The sequence below is a fragment of the Lagopus muta genome, chromosome 12 (assembly GCF_023343835.1).
Source record: "Lagopus muta isolate bLagMut1 chromosome 12, bLagMut1 primary, whole genome shotgun sequence".
In the NCBI taxonomy this organism is placed as follows: Eukaryota; Metazoa; Chordata; class Aves; order Galliformes; family Phasianidae; genus Lagopus; species Lagopus muta.
Genome location: NC_064444.1, coordinates 18,927,887 through 18,947,727, shown reverse-complemented (window position 1 = coordinate 18,947,727; position 19,841 = coordinate 18,927,887). Strand labels below are relative to the sequence as shown.

Below are 19,841 nucleotides of genomic sequence, written 5' to 3'. Positions count from 1 at the left end.
AATGTAGAAAAATAAACACAGCTTACCTCGTGACTGCAAAGCAGCCAGTCAGGTTCAGCAGTCCTTATTAAGGTCTTCCTTTTGAGCTTGGAGATGCAGTAACGTTTGGCTCCTTCCTCTGTAATGTCTTCAGATCCACAGCATGCACACAACACAGCACCAATGAGCACATTTTGTCCCAGATCGAAGCAGCAGTTTAACACAGCACTTCAGTGGCTGGCAGCCCTGCCCAGGGCAAGGGGGCTGGAACTCCAGGACATCCAAGGTCCCTTCCAACCCCTCCCCTTCTGCAGTTCTGTGAGCCACCTGCGCTGGCACACACCTGGTGACTGGCAGAAACAGACCTAGGGCAGGCTGCTCACTGCATTGCCTCTGTCTGTAGAACAGCTTATATCTTTGTCCAATGAACGTAAATCTGATGTTACTGATGAAAGGTACATCTGCTTCTGTTTGCCAGTCTTTGCTGCAAGGCCTGTTTAACCCGGTTTAAAAGTTTCCATTTGCTTCTGCAGTGGAGCTGGAAGTTTACAGACCCCAAATGCCAGCATAAGTAATGTGTTGAGGAAATACCAGAGGGCAGAGCTGTACCCACTGCAGTTTATTAAACTCTGCTTACTGCCACTGCAGGCAAAAAGCCTTTGACTAGAGAGCTTCTCTTTCAGGTAGCCCTAAAATCTTAGGTGTGTATGAGAATGAGGAGGAAAGATCCTCTGCTGACCTCCTTTTGAACAGAGCTCTGAGGTGTGGACCCTCAGCTCCGAATGCTCCCGTGGAGCTTGTTAGGGAAATGCAGAGCATGCAGAAGATTATCTTACAGGGACAGATCAGTTATCTTCCTTGTAGGCAGAGATTGCAAGTTGCATAAAAAGAACATTGCTGTGTGCTTTGCATCAGGAAGGGAAAACTGGGATACTTACAGCAATGACAGTACTAAAGATAGACTAGGCAGGCTCAAGGAGGAAACACCTTTAAAATCTTACACTTGACCCAATTTTTTGGCAGCATTGATCATGGGGGGAATACTGAAATGCTGCTCTGAAATGAAGCTGTTATGTCCAGGTGCTCAGACACAAACTTCAGTACCTAATTTCAGCTGTGGCAATGGAACCAGCTATGCCTTTCCTATGAAGAGCCTGACTTTCCACACAAACCTTTTTGCCTGCAAGGAGAGCACAAAGACCCATTAACTCCTGCACTAAGTGCACGAAAAGCAGGCAGCGATCATCCTGCTTTACCCCTTTAAGCACAGCAAAATTTGCAGAATAAACATAGATCTCATCAACTCGAGTTCTGCAAAACCTCCTGACACCTCCCGGAAACCCAGAACGGTGCATTTCAGAAGGAAATTTGGGGCAGGTTTATGAAGTGGCTAATTCATTGCACCAGGTGGGGCTCCACGTAAAGCCTTGCTTGGCAGTTCCGTTCATTACCATAACCCACGACGAGAAAAGAAAACACAAAAGTCCTCTGCAGGCACCACCAGTAGCAACCAAAGCAGGCAGACTCCCTCGGGGCAGACAAATATCCGAAGCTAACACAGCACAGTAGGTTTTATTGAAACCTAGAGACCCGCACACAGTCATTTTTTTCCTACTGTACATGAGCAGCCAGATTTGGTCATTATAAGGAGCAAAGCTGGCTTGAGCCTCACATTCAGCACCTCTGAACGCATCTCTGAAGGCATAAACTGGTAGGGAATGCCAAGATCTGTCATTAGGTCAGGCCACTGCTGGCTTAGACACCATAAAAAAGAAAGCCAGGGACATCTCTGAAGGAATGGAGTGTTAAAATACCATGCTTCCTGCCTGCAGCTTAATTATTCATCTTGCAGCGGGTTCTCAGAAGCAAAGCCCAACTGCAGCATCAAGCAGCAAAAAAAAAAATCAAACATCTCAGAGCTAAATGCTAAATGTGAGAACCAAGAACACTGTCCAGAGAGCACTGAGAGACCTGCAGGCTCGGGAGGTGAAGAATGTCCATCTGAAGAACTGCTGCACCCGTGGGTTGTATCCTCCAGCTGGAGCTGCAGGTCTCAGCAGCCCTGAAAATCAGCCCCATGCATTTCCCTAAGGATGCTGCTAACCCCACTGACATTGGTCAAAACCAGTGAACTTCCAAATTCAGTCTCCCATGATTTTTTCAGCCTTACAGAAATCTGAATTGAAGAATGAGAGGGAAAACTAAAACCCAAAGCATGAGTGCATCTGAGTCCCTCCAAAGGCTGAAGCAGCTCCCCACCAGCACTGGCCATCCCGAGGCTCTCCTGCAGCTCGCCCAAACCAGCTGTGGTGAAGAGGGAACTAAGAGATTTGGGCTGCTTTGATTATTTACTTGATGGGAATGCGTATTTGTCGTCATGACGGGGTTGTTTTTTTGGTGTGTGTGTGTGTGAGACTGGTATTAAAAATAAGCATTCTCTGATGAGCATTAATAGTAGAAATGAAGGTTAAGCATTAGCAGGAATCTGTTACATAGGTCTGAAATATTAAGACACTTAAAACCTGCTTCCAAGACTGCAATACGTATACTTTAAAATGACTGAGCTAATAGCATAGGGGAATGAATTAGGGGATGGAAAAGGTTGTGTTAAAAGCATTCAAATCTGGCCCCATACTTCTGTAACTCTTCATGCTATTTTATGTTCAAGAGTTCCATTTTCAGAAAGCTTCATTTTCATTTGCCTCTTATTTTGCTTCACCTTTACCTCTGGAACATCCTGGGTAATACCTTGCATGAAAAGCACAAACCAGAGCTGGTGTGTATTGCATTAACCCCACAACACAGCGGCAACATTTTCACCTGGCTGCATGTGTTGTGCCAAGCTGTGTTTGATCAGCCAAGACACAGAAGAATCCCTCTGTGTCAGTGCAACCACACTATAGGGGGGAAAACAGCTGAGGTGACTGGGACAAAAGTTGACATGAAATAACTGAGCCAGTTCAGAACATTTGTCCCTTCACAACCCCAAAAACCAGACTCCACCACCTCCCTGGCAGCCATTCCAGTGCCTGACCACCCTCTGAGAGAAAAAGTTTCTCCTCATGTCCAACCTAAACCTCTTCTGGCACAACTTGCAGCCATTTCCTCGGGTCCTGCTCGTTGCCTGGGAGAAGAGGCCAAACCCCTCCTCACCACAGCCTCCCTTCAGGAAGTTGTAGAGTGCAGTGAGGTCTCCCCTGAGCTCCTCTTCTCCACACTGAACAATCCCAGCTCCCTCAGCCGCTCCTCGTAAGACTTGTGCTCCAGACCCCTCACCAGTTTCGTTGCCCTTCTCTGCACACACTCCAGGGCCTCAACATCTTTCCTGTAGTGAGGGGCCCAAAACTGAACACAGTACTCGAGGTGCGGCCTCACCAGAGCTGAGTACAGGGGATGCTCACCTCCCTGCTCCTGCTGGTCACACCATTTCCAATGCAAGCCAGGATGCTGCTGGCCCTCCTGGTCACCTGGGCACACTGCTGGCTCATTTTAAGAATCTGTTAAGAATTAGATGTGCAACAGTTCCTTACAACAGAAAATTCAGTTTTCTTGACAGAAACTGTTTCTGGGAGCAGAGGGTGCTGGTGATATCCAGTGGCACTGCTTGCAACACTCCCAGGACATCAGCATCTACCTGCAGGCCTATGGGCATGGGAAGGAAGGTCAGTTTCACCTCCAGACAGAAGGGCTCCAAGATCAGCTTTGTTGACCACAAACAAGTGAAACACTGTGGAAAACACTGCAATGTTCAAAGCCCAGCAGACAAACGCATGCATGAGCTCTCACCTCCAGTCTCTATTCTCATTCCATCCCAGCACTTCAAACTTGCCATTAGTGCCCCACTGCTCCTCAGCTCTTCATTCTAACGAGGCCTCAGGGCTCCATACTAGCTGCCCTAATGCATCCATACAGGCACTGCTTGGCTTAGCTTACTCCAGACAGTGGAAAACAAAATAAACATCTCAGGGAAACAAGCTATGAAGCTGCAGCTACAAAGGGCAAGTGGGCAAGACGCAGAGGAGCTGTCCCACATTCTCTCTCCATGCCCATCCGAAAGGAAACTGCAGACTGAAAGCACAAAGAACAAGCCAAACCCAAGCAATGAGGGGAAAAGTGCTTTCGTTCCTCACTGATAAATTATCTTTGGAGACTCCTTCTCTCCTCCTCCTGCACAGCTCTGCACAACAGCAAAGTGCTCTTAATAGATCTTAAAAACAGGGTTAGGGGCCAGGGTAATCTTCTAATGGATGAAAAGCTCTCTCATTTTACAAAAGAAATTGCCAGCAAATCAAAAGGGAGCAAAGGAAATAAGAACAAGTCACGGTAAGGTAATGAGCTCTGTTCTTCTTAGTGCCTGAGCAAGATTTTTCAAAGCAAGTTTTCTTCCACGCCTCAAGACCAACTTTGAGAAGTCTCTGAATTATTAAGAAGGAACATTTAATTATCTACTCTATATATGTACATATATATGTATTTTTTCTTTCTTGACTCACCCAAGTACCTCAAGTGAAATGGGAGCACTGAAGCTGTTAAATATCTCGGGCTATACAGTCCTGACCTCCCACTCCTGGAGAATTACAGCTGCTGGACACTGGGAGCATTTGCGTAGCCTTTGCTCAAATTGTTCTGTCAAGAATTTCTCCTCCTGCAGCTAAAACCAAGTCACTGTTGGAAAAGGATTTACTGAAGTTAATTGAAGTTATTAGCAGTACAATCACGCTTTAGTATTGAACATAAGTGCGCGCAGCACCTCCAGTCAGAGATCCCAAAGTTCTCTGAGAGCACAGTGAGCACGGGGTGACCAACGCCACCTCATGTTGCAGGAGGGCAGGCTGCACAGGCAGCTGAGCACTTCTCCACCTGCATGAGAAACACCTGCCCTGCAGGGAGCTCTCAGCTTGTCTGCTGGAGGACCTCAAGGTGCAAACAAGCAGCAGGAGAAACCAGGTCTGCTCTTCTCACTGCAGACATTTTTCAAGGCGTTTAGCCTTGAAACTTGATCCATTTGAGGGAAATACCTGGAAGCTGATGTAGGTGGAACCATGACATTCATTAAACACAGTGCAAGTTATTTACAGCACCATAAAGACTCTCATCCCCCATTTCAGGGGAGGTAACAACACCGTGTTTCAGGTGCTGCTGAGACACAGGCTGCTATGTATGCTCCTGTCTGTACTGCTGTAAAGGGAGGGATGCCAGTAAGGTATTTCAAATATCACACCTGAAAGACATTAAAATAAAATGACTATCTGATAAGGGGAAAAAAAGAAGAGAAAAAAAAAAAAGAAAAAAAAAAGCAGGACCATCCATGGTTTTATTACAAAAACACCCAGTAACTGTATTTAACACAAAAATAGTAACTGAGAGTCTTGTTTTATTTTTCTTTCAGTGTACATGCTCATTATTATTCCATTTAATTTACAGAAGGGCTATGTAAAATGAAATTAAAATTAGGAAACTAAAGGAAAGTTGAGGCATAGAATTTTCTTAGCAAGCAATGATCACGGGAGACAGCACAGATTGAACAGGGATTCAACAGGAGTGACACCTAGGGATAAAGGTAAACAGTAACTTTTTCCTTATCCATTAGATTCCCCGCGTGCCTTTTTTTCTTTGTTTGCTTTAGCAAAACATTTTAGAGTGTCACAGTATACAGGAAGACTAAATGGCAAAGAACGTCTCACACACACACCACATTTATCCCTGCTACTGGTCCGAGATCCAAAACTTGTTAACATTCGATTTCCTATCTCGCATTCATTGATAAACTATACAGGATTACACTGTACATGGAGTTAAAATTACAAAAATGTCGTATTTACAAAATCTGTACACACATAGTAAAACTCACAAAATTGTCATCTATGTATCACAAGTTGCTACACCAAAATATTAAAAATGGGATAAAATTATACATTTCTCTTGTCCATTTTTAAAAAGGGTTCAATATTTCAAAGACAGACCACCTATTCCCCCAGATAAGACTGATAAAAGAACTAGAAACTAAAGTATCCTCCTGGGATAACACATTGCGAGCAGCATCTCCCAACTAGAAAGAAGCCTATGTCCTGTCTGCTGGGTGGGTGTGCGGTTAGCGCCTACGTACAGGAAGGTGAAACAAGAAGGATGTCTTTGGCTAAACCTTTGGCATAACTTAAAGTCGTACATCAACAGCGACAGAAAAGGTGTTTGTGGTGATGGCAGAGCTTGGGAAATTCTTTCTGAGATACTCAGATACAACTTCTCTCTCTCTCTGTCTCTCTCTCTCTCTCTCTCTCTCTCTTTCTCTCCCCGAGGAAACAGTAGGAAAAGAGGGGGTTGGGAAGGGATGGATATGAGGCAATGCTATTTCTTCACCCATTTCTTTCCAGAAGCACTGTGTCAAACCTCGTCGCTAAAACGTAATTCGATCACAGAAATAACCTCTTCCAGAACTGCGTTTTTTGAAATTGCGTATGAAAAAAATAAAAATCAGTAAACCAGCCATGGCAGAAAAAAAATTGTTTCAGCACATCAAGTACATATTAGTGCAGGAAGGTGGATCAGCTCCATCCACTGTATAAATAAGCTTTATGCGCAGCGTACATTAAATAACCATCACACCCCACTCACGCCCAGTACACAGATGCTCCTCAGTGAAGATAAACATTTATCAAGTAATTAAAGTGTATGTAGTGCAAATGTTACAACCAAGTATTATGCACATGCTACTTGCTTGGTTTAAAGTTACACGAAGATGTGGTGCCTGAAATCATGGACATATATACATCCTTGTCACACTTGGTACAATGTCCTAAGCCACAGAAATATCCATGTGTTTATATCTATATATGTACACGCACACGTTTTCTTAAAATGTGACCACCACATCAATACAGTAACACAAACAGACTAAAATCAATACCTGCTTCCAGATGCTCCAAGGCTCAGAAAGTTTGTGCTTCTAACTCTTGCAGTCATTACGTGTCCCCTCCTGTGTCCCCCTCCTGTCGGCACAGGCAGGGGCCACTCTCCAGCTCTGTGCTGCATAGGATGAGGGCAACCGAGAGGAACATTCGACGGCACAGGCACCTAAGCTGCTTTCCTCCATCAACAGTTCCACGCCCCACGATGAAGGGTTGAGAGAATTTCCCTTCCACACCACTTCTGGGTGGAAAGACTTACTGAACAGAAACAAAAATCATAACGTGCTTTCCGTATAATAAGTGGCAGCAAATCAAGGCACGCTGTACTAATTCTGTAGCATTTAGATTAGCTGGCTTTGCAGGGGATGCTCACTGGGGGAGGTCCGATGTTCTCAACTGGCTGCTGGGCCTTGTTGGGCCATACAGAGTAACAGAAGCTATGTGATTATTCTGCATCACCTGAAAAAGGATGGCAGGGAAAAAGGAAAATCAGAAGAACTGCAGACCGAGTGAAAACAGCAAAAAAACGGAACTGATCTGCCTGAACAAAGAAATCCCAAGAACAAAGGAAAGCAAGCTCACAGACAGAAAACTCATGGCTAGTTCCTAGAAAGGATTTCCAGGCTTCCTTGACATTGATACGCCAGCATGCTCCACCAGTTCTCAGAGCTGAACTCACATATCTCCTGCTCGTACAAGCCAAAGGTAACAGTGCTGAGGTGCCAGCTTCAATGTGCAAATGTACAGCCTCAGAGAGGAACTGGGAAGTTGCCTGTTCTGCCCACCATCTCCAAAAACACAGCTTAAATGCTGGCTTTTGTTGAAATATGAAATAAGAAGCTACTAAGTAGCAGTATCAGCAAACTCCTAATCTTCTTTTGCTCAGGTAGATCAAGCTTTTCTCTGCTTACCTCAAAGATCATTCGTTGCAGTCCAAAGCAAAAAGTTGACCCAAATGGGTTAGTGTTGTTCGGAGATGATGACCTGAATAGAAGAGAAGGGAAACATGGATGCATGAGGACTGGGATCTCCCTTGCAAGAATAACCATTCTTTAATACAATGTAAATTACAGCATCTTTATGGCACTGAATGGCTTTCACAGAAAGAAAGCCAACCTATGTCGTGCAACAGCACTGCTAGTTTCTGTGTGAGCCAGAGGATACTTCTGTTCAATGTCCCAGAAGGGTTCCTAACAACCAGGAAGAAAGGAATCAAAGCCTCTAACAATCTCTGCAGGAAAACTGTTTCACAGAACTTGGAAGGATGAACTCTGAAAATACACAGAAGTATAGGAAGACAGATCTACCATATAATCTATTACAAATTATTTTTGTGCAAGATCCCTTGCCATTCTTCAATCTCTTGGCCTCCTTCAAGTGTATTCACTATGTGCTATCTCATGTTAAAAATTAGCCTGTCAGATGCAGAAATGGAATAATCTCAATTATGATACAGTATATTTCAAGAGTAATGCATCAGCGGATATTTTTTGATCGTGTATGCAATGATAGCAGACTCTTGCTCACTGCAATGGATTTTAGATTGCAGCCAAAAAAAACAATGAGAAAATAGCTTCTGGCCTTTCTTGTAACTGGTAGGCTTTCAAATTGCATGTCTGAGACATTTATAGATGTGTTCAGTAAAGGAAATTCTGGGTGATCTACTCTCTTAACACATAAAAAAAAAAATGGGTAAGGGCTATATGTAATCATTATCTTACTCCAGCTTTATTTGACATGGTTTCTGTTCTACCTCACTGGCACCCAACAGTAATAAGGGGGAAGAAAGGGCACAGTATCCCTAAGTTACACTTGTCCTGACAAAAAACATAGATTCATATGATTCCACAATAGTTCTGTGAACAGGTAATGCCTTTTTGCCCAACAGCCAGCTCAGACCCTGCAGGAACAGAGTAAATTTAAGCACACTATTCTATCTTCAGTCAGCCTAAAAGAACTGTAGAACAATCATGCACGTACCCAAAAGCAAAACTTCTTCAGACAGATTGCTGCCATATGTTCCAGACACAGATGTCATGTTGTTGAAATGCCTGTGACTGTACTATAAACAACCTACACTATTTATTATACATAAGCAGAAATATTCCTTTTATATGCTGCTTAGGTCTTCACTGGGTTTTACAACTCAAGAAATTTTGGAAATATTCTCTTTCTGCATGTCAGCCCTTAATTCATCTGAGAGCAGTTATCTAAACTCGTTCCTGGCCAAAAGGCATGAAACTTTGACAATAAAGAATCCCAGAAGCAGCAACTGCAATAAATAATCTTTCTCTACCTAAACCCACCCTCTGTTACCAGCTCAATCCCTGCCAAGCAAAAGAAAGAGAACTTCCCTTACCTGTGAAGTACCACTGGCTTCTCTACAGGGTGCCCCAGGAGGTCCTGAATACTGTCCCACTGCAAATACACCAAAGACCTTCTCTTAAAGCAAGTAACAGGAAAACTTTTTTAATTTTATTTTTCAACCTAGGTATCCAATCATGTCCGTCTTTGCAACACGCTTGTTTGCTGATTAACACAGAAGCTGCATTTACAAAGGTACTTTGTGACTAGAGCCATACTCAGTAACAGAAACTTTCAGAGTTAGGCATTGCTCCCAGGGTTTATTCTCATTTTTGTCTCAAAATAGCCTTAAATTTTATATAAAAGATCTGCCCTCTGAGTCTTGTAGCATTGCAGGGAGAGTGAATGTCCTTTAAACAGCTGTGGGAAACCTCATCAAAATATCCCTTTGCATATTTTTGCAGAGGGAGAAACAGTATCCCTGCTAGCCTTCCCTAAAGCCCCTCCCTCATTTAACAAGCAGGTTGGGAAGAGAGGAGGAAAGCTGCACTGCTTAATGACAAGGAATTTCCAGCAATTTTCATCTCTGTAAACAGACTTACCAAAAGCTGAAGTTTCACATACAAAGTTGAAATAGGTCAAAGCACTGGAGAATGCAACGTAATTTAAAGCAGAAAGCAAAGAACAGTAGCTTCCAAGTTGCTGACAGGAAAGTGAACCCTCAGAGCTATGAAAACAGCACTGATCCCGGCTGCACGTTAACAGTAGAACCACTCTGGAGCAGAATTTTCACAATGTTTTTCAACTTAAAGAAGCTCTCAAACACAGAGCAGCAACTGCCCAGTTGGGAACTTCACAGGGCTCAGCATGCCATATGATCCTCCAGCAGCCTGCTGCCCTCACCAGGTGTCACACTGGCACTGAGTTTTGCAAGGCTTGCTGCCCTGAAAAACATCTAACTACTGGCAACCTCCAGAAGAAAGAGGAATAACATGGGACCTCATTAGTTACCTACTGCATGTCTTCAAGAGCTACATCAGATCACAAGGCTCTGTTACAATTTGGTTTAAGAACATCTCTTCCTGTTTGCATCCAGCCACCATTCTCTCACTTTCCACTTACTATCCTGCTTCTACCTGCAGCTATGCTAAAGTGAGATGCACGCAGTAATTACATGTGCTCAAAGTGTACTATTCAAATACCTTCAGTTCTTAAACATTTGAACCACTAAGCATTACCACAGTAAGTTTTGGCTTGCAACTTTTATATTTTAAAACCATATAAAACAACCATTGTTCTTGCTACAAAATGCATTGCAAATTCAGCATAGAGCATTTAAGGGGCTTAGGGAAAGGAAGAAACCATTCAGGTCTGTACAGACTCACCTTACTGTACGTTGTACACGTTTCAGTCTGTGAATCGGCGCTATCTGTGAAAGAAAAACAGAAAAGCCCTTGTAATTCATGCTCAAACAGACCCCTGTGTAATCCTTCATGTAGGGAGGTTACCTTAGATAGAGGGAGACATGCAAGCATTACATCACTTGATATACACATTAACTACCATTTGCTAGCAACCAGAATCATAGAGAGCATTGATCAGCTCTCCCGTTGTGTGTAAGAATGTGAGAGAAACAACATTTCCCTACAGCTCAACATGCCTACCACAGACACTCCCCAAAATAACACAACCTGCCACCCAGGTCCCACACCACTGCATTGGGAAAGGAGGCTGGCAAAGCCCACAGCCTGGGGCTGAAGCACCACGGCCTCAAAAACAAAGCAAGCAGAGCGTGGGAACGACTGCCCCAGCATCACTGCTGCAGAAAGGTAAACAAGCAAAAAACCCAGGAAAATAACAGGAAAAACTGCAGGCGAGGACAGCATCCTATTTACGTTTACAGTCTCAGAATTGCTTTGTCTGCTGGTGGTTTCAAGCACTGTTTTATACATACATTTGGCGACTCCTAAATACTGAAAGCATTTTCCTGAAGCAGTACGAGTGGAGCTAGATGTTAACGAAGCCAAAGGTAGCAAACAGTCTTTAATTTGATTGAAAGCTCTTCTGTATTTTCCACCTGCTAAACAAATGTGGCCTCTTTCTGGTGAAAGAGCTTAGTGACTGTGCAACTTAACTCTGTCAATTCACTGTCTGAAGCTGAAGTACAGGAGACAGTAAGCATCATGCACTGCCACCAGATGGGAAAAGATGGGCTCTTTGTGTGTTTTGTAACGTTTGTTTTCAACTTATATGTCCCCAACATATCCTCAAGGGTCAATTAGAAATGAAACAAGTGAAAAAAAAACAACACTAAAATAACAATAACGACAAAGAAATGGATGCATACAGGAGAGCTCCATAGTGATACTCAAGCTGAATAAAAAGAATCAGAAATGAATGCATTTAAGTATTGCATTATAACCTAAAGGAACAGAATTAAAAAAATAAAACCAAACAACTGAGCAGAACTTCCATGCTTATCCTCTTGACTAAGCTACAAATCAATCTTCATATAAGCTTGTGCATAAAGGCATTGTTTTTCTACACACTCAAATTGCTGTGACATCCACAGGAGAATTGCATTTTACACAGCTAAGTGCTTTCAGTGAAAACCAATCAAAGAAGAATGCATCCCTGGCCAAGCCCTCACAAGCACCCAGTATTCCCTGGACAGGCAGATCAGCCAATACCTGCACTAAAGAAGGTTCTTTGGACCACACTGATTTTCCACTAAGGAAGGTTCCCCACGCTTTATTCAGATGACTTCACAGAATCACAGAATCACAGAATCACAGAATCACCCGGGTTGGAAGGGACCCCAAGGATCACGTAGTTCCAACCCCCCTGCCTAGCAGGGCCACCAAACATACACATTCAGATCAGGTTGCCCAGGACCCCGTCCAGCCTGGCCTTAAACACGTCCAAGGACGGGGCATCCACAACCTCCCCGGGCAGCCCGTTCCAGGGCCTAACCACTCTCCTAGTAAAGAACTTCCCCCTAACATCTAACCTAAATCTTCCCTCCTTCAACTTAAAACCATTTCCCCTAGTCCTGCTGTTGTCAGCCCTTTTGAAGAGTTTACTCCCCTCCTGGGTGTAGGTTCCCTTCAGGTATTGATAGGCTGCAATGAGGTCACCCCGCAGCCTTCTCTTCTCCAGGCTGAACAAGCCCAACTCCCTCAGCCTGTCCTCTTAGGGGAGGTGCTCCAGCCCCCTGATCATCTTAGTCGCCCTCCTCTGGACCCTTTCCAAAATCTCAATGTCTTTCTTGTACTGAGGGCTCCACACCTGGACACAGTACTCCAGGTGGGGCCTCACAAGAGCCGAGTAGAGAGGGACAATCACCTCCCTGTCCCTGCTGGCCACCCCTCTCCTGATGGAGCCCAGGATCCCATTTGCCTTTCGAGCTGCCAGAGCGCACTGCTGGCTCATATTCAGTCTCTCGTCCATCAGGACCCCCAGGTCCTTCTCTGCCGAGCTGCTCTCAAGGACCACTCCTCCCAGCCTGTACGGGTGCCTGGGGTTCTTCCGGCCCAAATGCAAAACCCTGCACTTTGCCGTGTTGAACCTCATCAGGTTCACCCGAGCCCAGCCCTCCAGCCTGTCGAGGTCCCTCTGAATGGCATCCCTTCCTTCCACCGTATCAACCGCACCACTCAGCTTGGTGTCGTCAGCAAACTTGCTGAGGGTGCACTCAATTCCCTCATCGATGTCATTAATAAAGATGTTAAAGAGCACCGGTCCCAAGACAGACCCTTGGGGGACACCACTTGTTACCGGCCTCCACCTGGACATAGAGGACTTGCATGCACAGAGCTCTGCACATCTCAGTGTCTCACTGAATGAGCACTGTTATCCCATATGAGAACCTGGGAGCAGCACACAATGCTATTTCCTGAGATTGGGCATTTTCAAGTGGACATTACAGACGTTAATTTTGCCTACATCATGTAGATGGTATCTATTGGTTGTTTGTTCTCATTCCCAACTACACCACGTTTTACCAAGGATCAGTTCATACTGAATATCATGAATAAACCTTTCAAGAGTGAGCAGCACATCATTAAGAAGTTCAACAGAAAAATGCATAGATCAACTCTGACTAATTCTGCCTTGCAGACTCTGAGTCTTTATGTACAAGGGAACTTATTTCAGCAAAAGAGTGGCACCATTACAGAAAATCAGTGATGTTGTAGCTAAATATCTGTATGATCCAAGCAAGTAGACAAGGTAATATAAATAATATTAAAAAACCGCAGAACTCATTTTTAAGTATTTTTCACTTCAAAAGAAAAAAAAAACAGCAAAAAAATTTCTTCTTCAAGATTAGCATGGAATTCCACAGAATCACTAAGGTTGGAAAAGACCACTAAGATCATCAAGTCCAACCGTCAACCTATCACCATCATCTCACCCTAAAAAAACCCAACCCCTGGTTTCACTGGGAGCTGGTGACAAGGGAGTGCTGCCAGTGACCACAGAGGCACCCTGAGCTACTGACCGAGGTCCATCGACCACTGACCACAGTGGGGCCACGAGCCACTGACCATGGAGAGACTGTGGTCCATTGACCACTGACCATGGAGGGAATGTTATTTGGCCCCAAAGAATAACCACATTGATTCAGGGCAAAGCACCAGCACCTTGGTTGGTGTTTGCATAGCGCCCATCCAATGTGGTCACAGCACTGGCCTAACACATGCAGTGCAAAATGAACAGCTGTGACCTGCTCTTTTGCTGTAATCTATAAATGCCTGCCACCTCCCACGTGCTCCCGATCCCAAGGCTTTTCTGCCATAAATTCAGGATCAGTTATCCTTTCTAAGACAGATGGCTCAAATCTACCTGGCTCATGTTCCCCTCCATTCCAAACTACTCGGGAAAACACATTCATATCTCTATCCTCTGATAGACAAGAATGCATTACAAATGCAAACTCATTACACTGCCACTTTGTGTTTTGTGGCATAAGCACCCTGAAACTGGACAAGACATACTCACCTCGCTTAATGACTAGTGGGATCTTGAATTCACAGCGATGGTAGCTAGAAAGGGCAAATTGTAAAGCTATCAGATAACAGCAGGGCCAATATAAACCACACAGCCAAACTAAGAGCTCTTAACAAGCAGTTTAGTGAAAAGTTTATTGCATAATAACATGAAGAGTCTCGAGAGTATCAGATTAAGAGGAAAAATTACCACTTTCATTTTCTACACCAGAAAGGATATAAAGCTGGAATGTTCTAGCACAATTTTCTAAAGGGCACAAAAGCTCCTTCAGCACAAATTACTCTTGGGACACAGACTGGATAGATAAGTACTCAGCTTAGAAAATGTACTATAGATTTTTCTAATAGTAATGCTTTACTGCCTGGAAACATGTTCTCTTTATTCAGACATCCAATCACTTATTCCTTAACTACATAGAACCATAGAATATCCTGAGTTGGAAAGGACTCACAAGGATCACCAAGTCCAACTCCTGTCTCTACAGAGGATCACACAAAAACAGATCAGTTCTTTACACTCACATGTTAAAGTTGTAATGACCAGGATAATTTGTATGCAAGACAAATTTCTTCACCTTGTGAGTGTTTGCATCAAAGAGAATATCCTGTTGAAGAAAAAGAAGAAACAAAATAGACAGGCATGAAGCAACTTGAGATGAGTAGCAAGTGTATCTGCATACAGTAACAAGCGTGAATCCAACTGGAACCAAATTGAAAAATGAAAAAGAAAAGTAATTTTTGAGAATGAGACTATTTGTAAATTAAAAAAAAAGCACCCTTTCTGCAGCACTTGACCACAACTGCAGTTTCATTTGCTCATGTTGGCAATTTTTCCAAGGAACTCTTGTCTTTCTACTAATTATTTACACCAGTGTAGCTGTATTACTACACTAAGGGGGATATAAAAGTTGAGGTACTTCCCACAGCTCTGCAAGCTTTCATCATTGGTATTTTGGCACACTTGTCTCAGTTCTACTGGACAGGAGTATGGACTTCAGAACAAAAAGCTCATCTGCCTATGCATCAGGCATGGAAGAAGGAGAAAATCAAAGAGAACACCAAAGCACAAGAATGAGGAGCTCACCACCCAGTGCTAGATAAGATAAAAGGTTACTGATTGAATTCACAAGTGCTAGAAAAAGCCAGTGTTTATTTTCATTTGCAGAGATTCCTAAGGCAGCAAGAGTTTCAGTCTCTCATCCCCCAGAGCCTTCTGAAGGGACTGCTGTGTAGGGAAATCAAAACTTCACATGCATTTGTTTATGGAAGCTTCCCACTCACCACTCCGAGTGTGAAATAATTGAAGAAGTAGTCATTGCACTTCGATGGGACCTGCTTATGGGGCGAGGGTGAGTGGATTTTCATCTGCAAGAATCATTTTTCAGACGTTAAAAACACTGCCAAAGATGAATATTATTAACAATTGGTTCTCTACATTCCAACCAATTGCCATAATCTCATTTTTCACTGAAGCCCTTGCTCAAAAATGTCAGATACTGTGCTTCACGACAAGCCCATCAGCTGCTAGCAGAGGCATAACACCTTTTTCTTTTTCAGTTATATGAAGCAGGATTACTCACATGCTGTTACCGTAAAAACATCAGGAAAGGATCAAAGTACATCAGGTTACTTCAAATGAAATAAAATGTTTTAAAAAAATAAATGGTACACACTTGCTATGGCTTATGTGGATAGAAATGCTCATTTTTATCAACTTTCCTATTGATTAAAAATTATGACAGATATATGCATATTTTTTAACTTAAACTGATTTGCGTCAATACAGCTTAAAATATTTTTAGAAACAAAACAATGTAGCAGTTCATTCTGGTCTGTGCGACAAATTAATTGCTCATCATCTGTGCTACGTGGAAGTCTAACTGCTGGCCCCACAAAGCCCAGGTCCTGTAGTTAGACAGTAACAAAGTCCTGTGTGCTACCCAGCACCCTTACCTTATCTTCAGACTTGTAGAAAACTTTGTGCGGGGACCCCAGGGTGCTCAGCACATCCTGGCACGAATCACCAAAGTACACGCAGCGCTCAAATACCCGCATCTTGGCATCTGCCAGCACACCAGGGCCACAGCCTGAGAGCAGGAGGCACAGTATCAGAAGGAGCCATCAGAGAGCCACGTTTGTTACAGATACATCTCACTGAAAGCCCCTTACAAAGATGAATGGCTGACATCTGCTGCTACGTGTCAACAAGCAGCAGGATATTAGTTTGTGACCCCATTTGCTTTCAGGAATGCAGCACCCAGAATGCACATACACGTAGGCATCAATTAACACAAAACACAGGACGCATTTAGCTTTTCCCAGATACATTATTCTCACTGTATGTTAGTCACAGAGCCACCTCTCAAATACAGTACGTCAGAAAATTTTGACCTAATCACCCATAATTTTTTAAGCAAGAGTTATCTCAAATGAACATCTCCGCAGAGAACCTCACACTGCAGCTGCTGTATGGCACCTTCTGCAAAGGGCTTTCTGCAAGGCTTTGGTAGAGGAACGCCACGTGCCAGGACTGCCTCTTTGCAAGTGTGGCCTGAACGCTGCTGTGACATTTTAATAATTATTTTATTCACTGGCAACACCTCTCTCGAGTTGCACACACACATCTAACTCAACTTGACAGTCTACCTTAGCTCACTGCCTTCCTAGCATGTGAAGATACATGTTCCCTACCCTAGACAGCTCTCCATTTTTTCCTTCTGCAAAGACAGAAGCAAAGTAACTTGAGAATATCTGCTCTACTTTAACCATTTTATTCTTCATCTCAAGTTCTAACCCCTTCCATTTTTTGTGTACCAGAAAAATATTCTAAGTGCTTCCTTAACACACACACAGCTAGTAATCAGCACAAGAAAAAAGCAGGGTCTGCTAGTAAAAGTTGTTACAAACATCTCAGCATTTCTTCTTAAAAAGACATTGCCACGTTAAGGTCACTGAAAAAGTCTCATTTGCAGTCATTGTCTCTTTCCCTAATTTCTAAGGCCTGCCAGTTTCTGAAAGCACACACAAGGACAAGTTACTCATCAGCCTCTAGTGAGGCTTGTCATCACTCTGGCTGCTGGCTCCACAGCAAAATAAAGCTGAACAGAATTAGAAGTGAAGTCTCGGGCTACAGCATCGATACGCTTCCCCACCTGTCAGCTTGGGCTGCAGAGGACAGCCCTTGGTGACGCCTCGCAGGCCGGGAGAACGTGACTGAGTTTTGTTGTGCTTCCAATCGTTTAAAATAAGGTTATTTAAGACCGTTTTGAAAACACCTACAATTGCACTGCAGTTGTAGTGCTCTGGGTGTCACAAATACCTGCAGTGAGGAGGCGAAGCCGTAAACCTGAGGGTCCAGTCCCATCTCTCAGCACATCGACGTTCTCAGCATATACATTGCCAAGGAAACAGCTGAGGGGCATCAAGGGAGCCCTGAAACCAACCAAACAAACATGTACGTAGGACACAGCCTTCCCAGGTACCATTACCAACCTGAAGGCAGTTCACTGGAACAGAGCACATGAAGTTTGACAAAGCAGCACTGAGCTCAGACTGAAGACCAGAAGTTAAATTTAACATAAGGATTAGAAATCCCGCAGAAAAATAAAGGAGTAACAAGTCAGGATTCAAATGAAGGACCCTTACTGTTAATGAAACCAACAGCAAGTTTCAAAAACTCCAGAAATTACTACATCTGAATAGCCTCTGAATAGCTCCTAGGAAAAAAAGTCATTTCAGACTTCGCACAGGAAAGTAAAAATCGTATGGTCTTTAAAGGTATTCACTACACAAACTAGGCATATCACCCAACCAGAAGCTCCTTCACCACATGCTCTCACTGCACCTGGGAATGTATTGCATAGTCCAGAATGTGAAAGCAGCTCGTGCAGACAAAACGTGTGTGATCACATTGCTTTCCTGGGACAGGCCTCATTTTAATTCAGTTTAACAAATTATTCAATTCAACAACATTTGAGAAAACTATCCCAAATACCAACAAGATACCTTCAATCAAACAGCTGCTTTATTTGTGCTCCAGTTCGATGGGGCTTTCTCCTCTAAGTCAATGCAGGTGCTGAGCTGGCAGACGTGTGCAGCATGTGCTCTCCCTGCAGCCCAGCACGGCGCAGATAGGCACAGACAACATTTCTCTAAAGTGCACTTATTTCTAATTAGAGACAGTGTCTGTGTAAACAAGGTTGCCTTTCTCCTTAGCAGTAATCTATTGATGCGTTAGCCTTCTCCTGCCATTAAATTGCAATTATTTCTACAAAACTACCACTAGGTTTGTTTGGTTGTTTATACACTACAAGGAAGAATTTACAAAAGCTCTTCCAATTTTAACTTGAGTAACAAACTCCAGGAACAGTGTTTTTAGCAAGAGCAAAACATCAGATGCTGTACAGTAAATTACTGCTTAGAAGAAGGCAGAACACAATGCCACAGAAAACACTCACACTGCTCAAACACAGCTATTCCATCAGTTACCTCCTTGGAGCAGTAAACTCAGCCAGGGAATTGAAAATATATAGACTGAGTGATAGATAGATAGATAGACACACATGGCTTAAGTTCCAAAATAATTTATTTTTATATTGCAAGAGAGTATAAGACTCTTGGTTGGTTGGTAGTCAGTCAGTTTGGTGCTATGTGCATCATGGCAGGACCCTCCTAAGAGTCTTATACTCTCTAGCACTTGATAACAATGTTGGAGGACAATGCCTATGGTAACTGGAAAGAGATTTATATCTAAAGGCATTCTGCACACTGCTTAGTCCCTAAAAGACTGAAATAAAAAACTAAGTATAGATAACCACATTTAGCATTTGCAAAACCATAGGTAAACGAGGAGGAAGTAGTGCACAGTAAATAATCAAAACCCCACAACCAGCCACACGTACTTGGTATCCTGCAGGCTGTTCCCATTGTAGATGTACATGCGTTTCACAGTCGCACCGTGTGGAATTTGCAGAGAAGCCAGACCATGCGCAAAGTTAGGCTGGGGAGACAGAGAGCCAGCCTTGTTAGCCTGACACATTAAAAATTCTTCAGGTCAAATGTTACATTAGAAATACACGACATCTTACCAACACAGGTGAATTTCTAGCCAAACACAAGGGGGGGTAAAATAAATAAATAAATAACACATCCAGCCTTATACATGGTGTGAGCTTACGTTACACTGCTCTGGGATTCCCACGCTGGGATGAAATGCTCACTGCACTGATCCACCAAAAGATGGCACTAGTTGGTCAGTGAGCCATGCACGCAATGAGAATTCAAGTTTTCTTGGTTTTCCCACCAACTAGAAATATAAAATTTGAACGGATAGCCTATTTCTCAGAACTTAAATACAACTTATTTAAAGGTAGAAATTATTTTTTCTCTTCTACTGTGTTAATTTCATCCCTTTAACATCGATGCTAGTTTGCAAAATGCCCTTATCTGGTGAACACTCATTCATTGCATAAATTTTCTGCTCTACTTATCACTACATTCTCACACTTTCAGACCTTTGATATTAGAACTGACCTTCTTAAGAGCTCAGCCATTTAATTTATAGATGCACTTTCAACCCATACACAAAAAGCTACTTTCCTAGGATATTCTATTTGGCTTATGTTAGCTTTCAGCTTTTCTCCTT

At 43.2% G+C, this 19,841-nt stretch overlaps 1 protein-coding gene across 2 annotated transcripts in view; it reads right to left on the bottom strand.

Annotated features, from left to right (window-relative positions):
- Nucleotides 1-6,327: 6,327 nt before the first annotated feature.
- PHAF1 (phagosome assembly factor 1) overlaps nucleotides 6,328-19,841 on the bottom strand; it is a 31,986-nt gene continuing 18,472 nt past the window's right edge. For both annotated transcript variants that reach the window (XM_048958543.1, XM_048958542.1), the window contains 10 exons: nucleotides 19,099-19,196; nucleotides 17,517-17,629; nucleotides 16,151-16,284; nucleotides 15,479-15,562; nucleotides 14,720-14,802; nucleotides 14,190-14,233; nucleotides 10,574-10,617; nucleotides 9,244-9,302; nucleotides 7,796-7,868; nucleotides 6,328-7,343 (listed from right to left, as the gene is read on the bottom strand). In XM_048958543.1, the coding sequence (XP_048814500.1) occupies nucleotides 7,254-7,343; nucleotides 7,796-7,868; nucleotides 9,244-9,302; nucleotides 10,574-10,617; nucleotides 14,190-14,233; nucleotides 14,720-14,802; nucleotides 15,479-15,562; nucleotides 16,151-16,284; nucleotides 17,517-17,629; nucleotides 19,099-19,196 (822 nt within the window). In that variant the 3' untranslated portion in view covers nucleotides 6,328-7,253. The remainder of the gene's footprint in view (nucleotides 7,344-7,795; nucleotides 7,869-9,243; nucleotides 9,303-10,573; nucleotides 10,618-14,189; nucleotides 14,234-14,719; nucleotides 14,803-15,478; nucleotides 15,563-16,150; nucleotides 16,285-17,516; nucleotides 17,630-19,098; nucleotides 19,197-19,841) is intronic.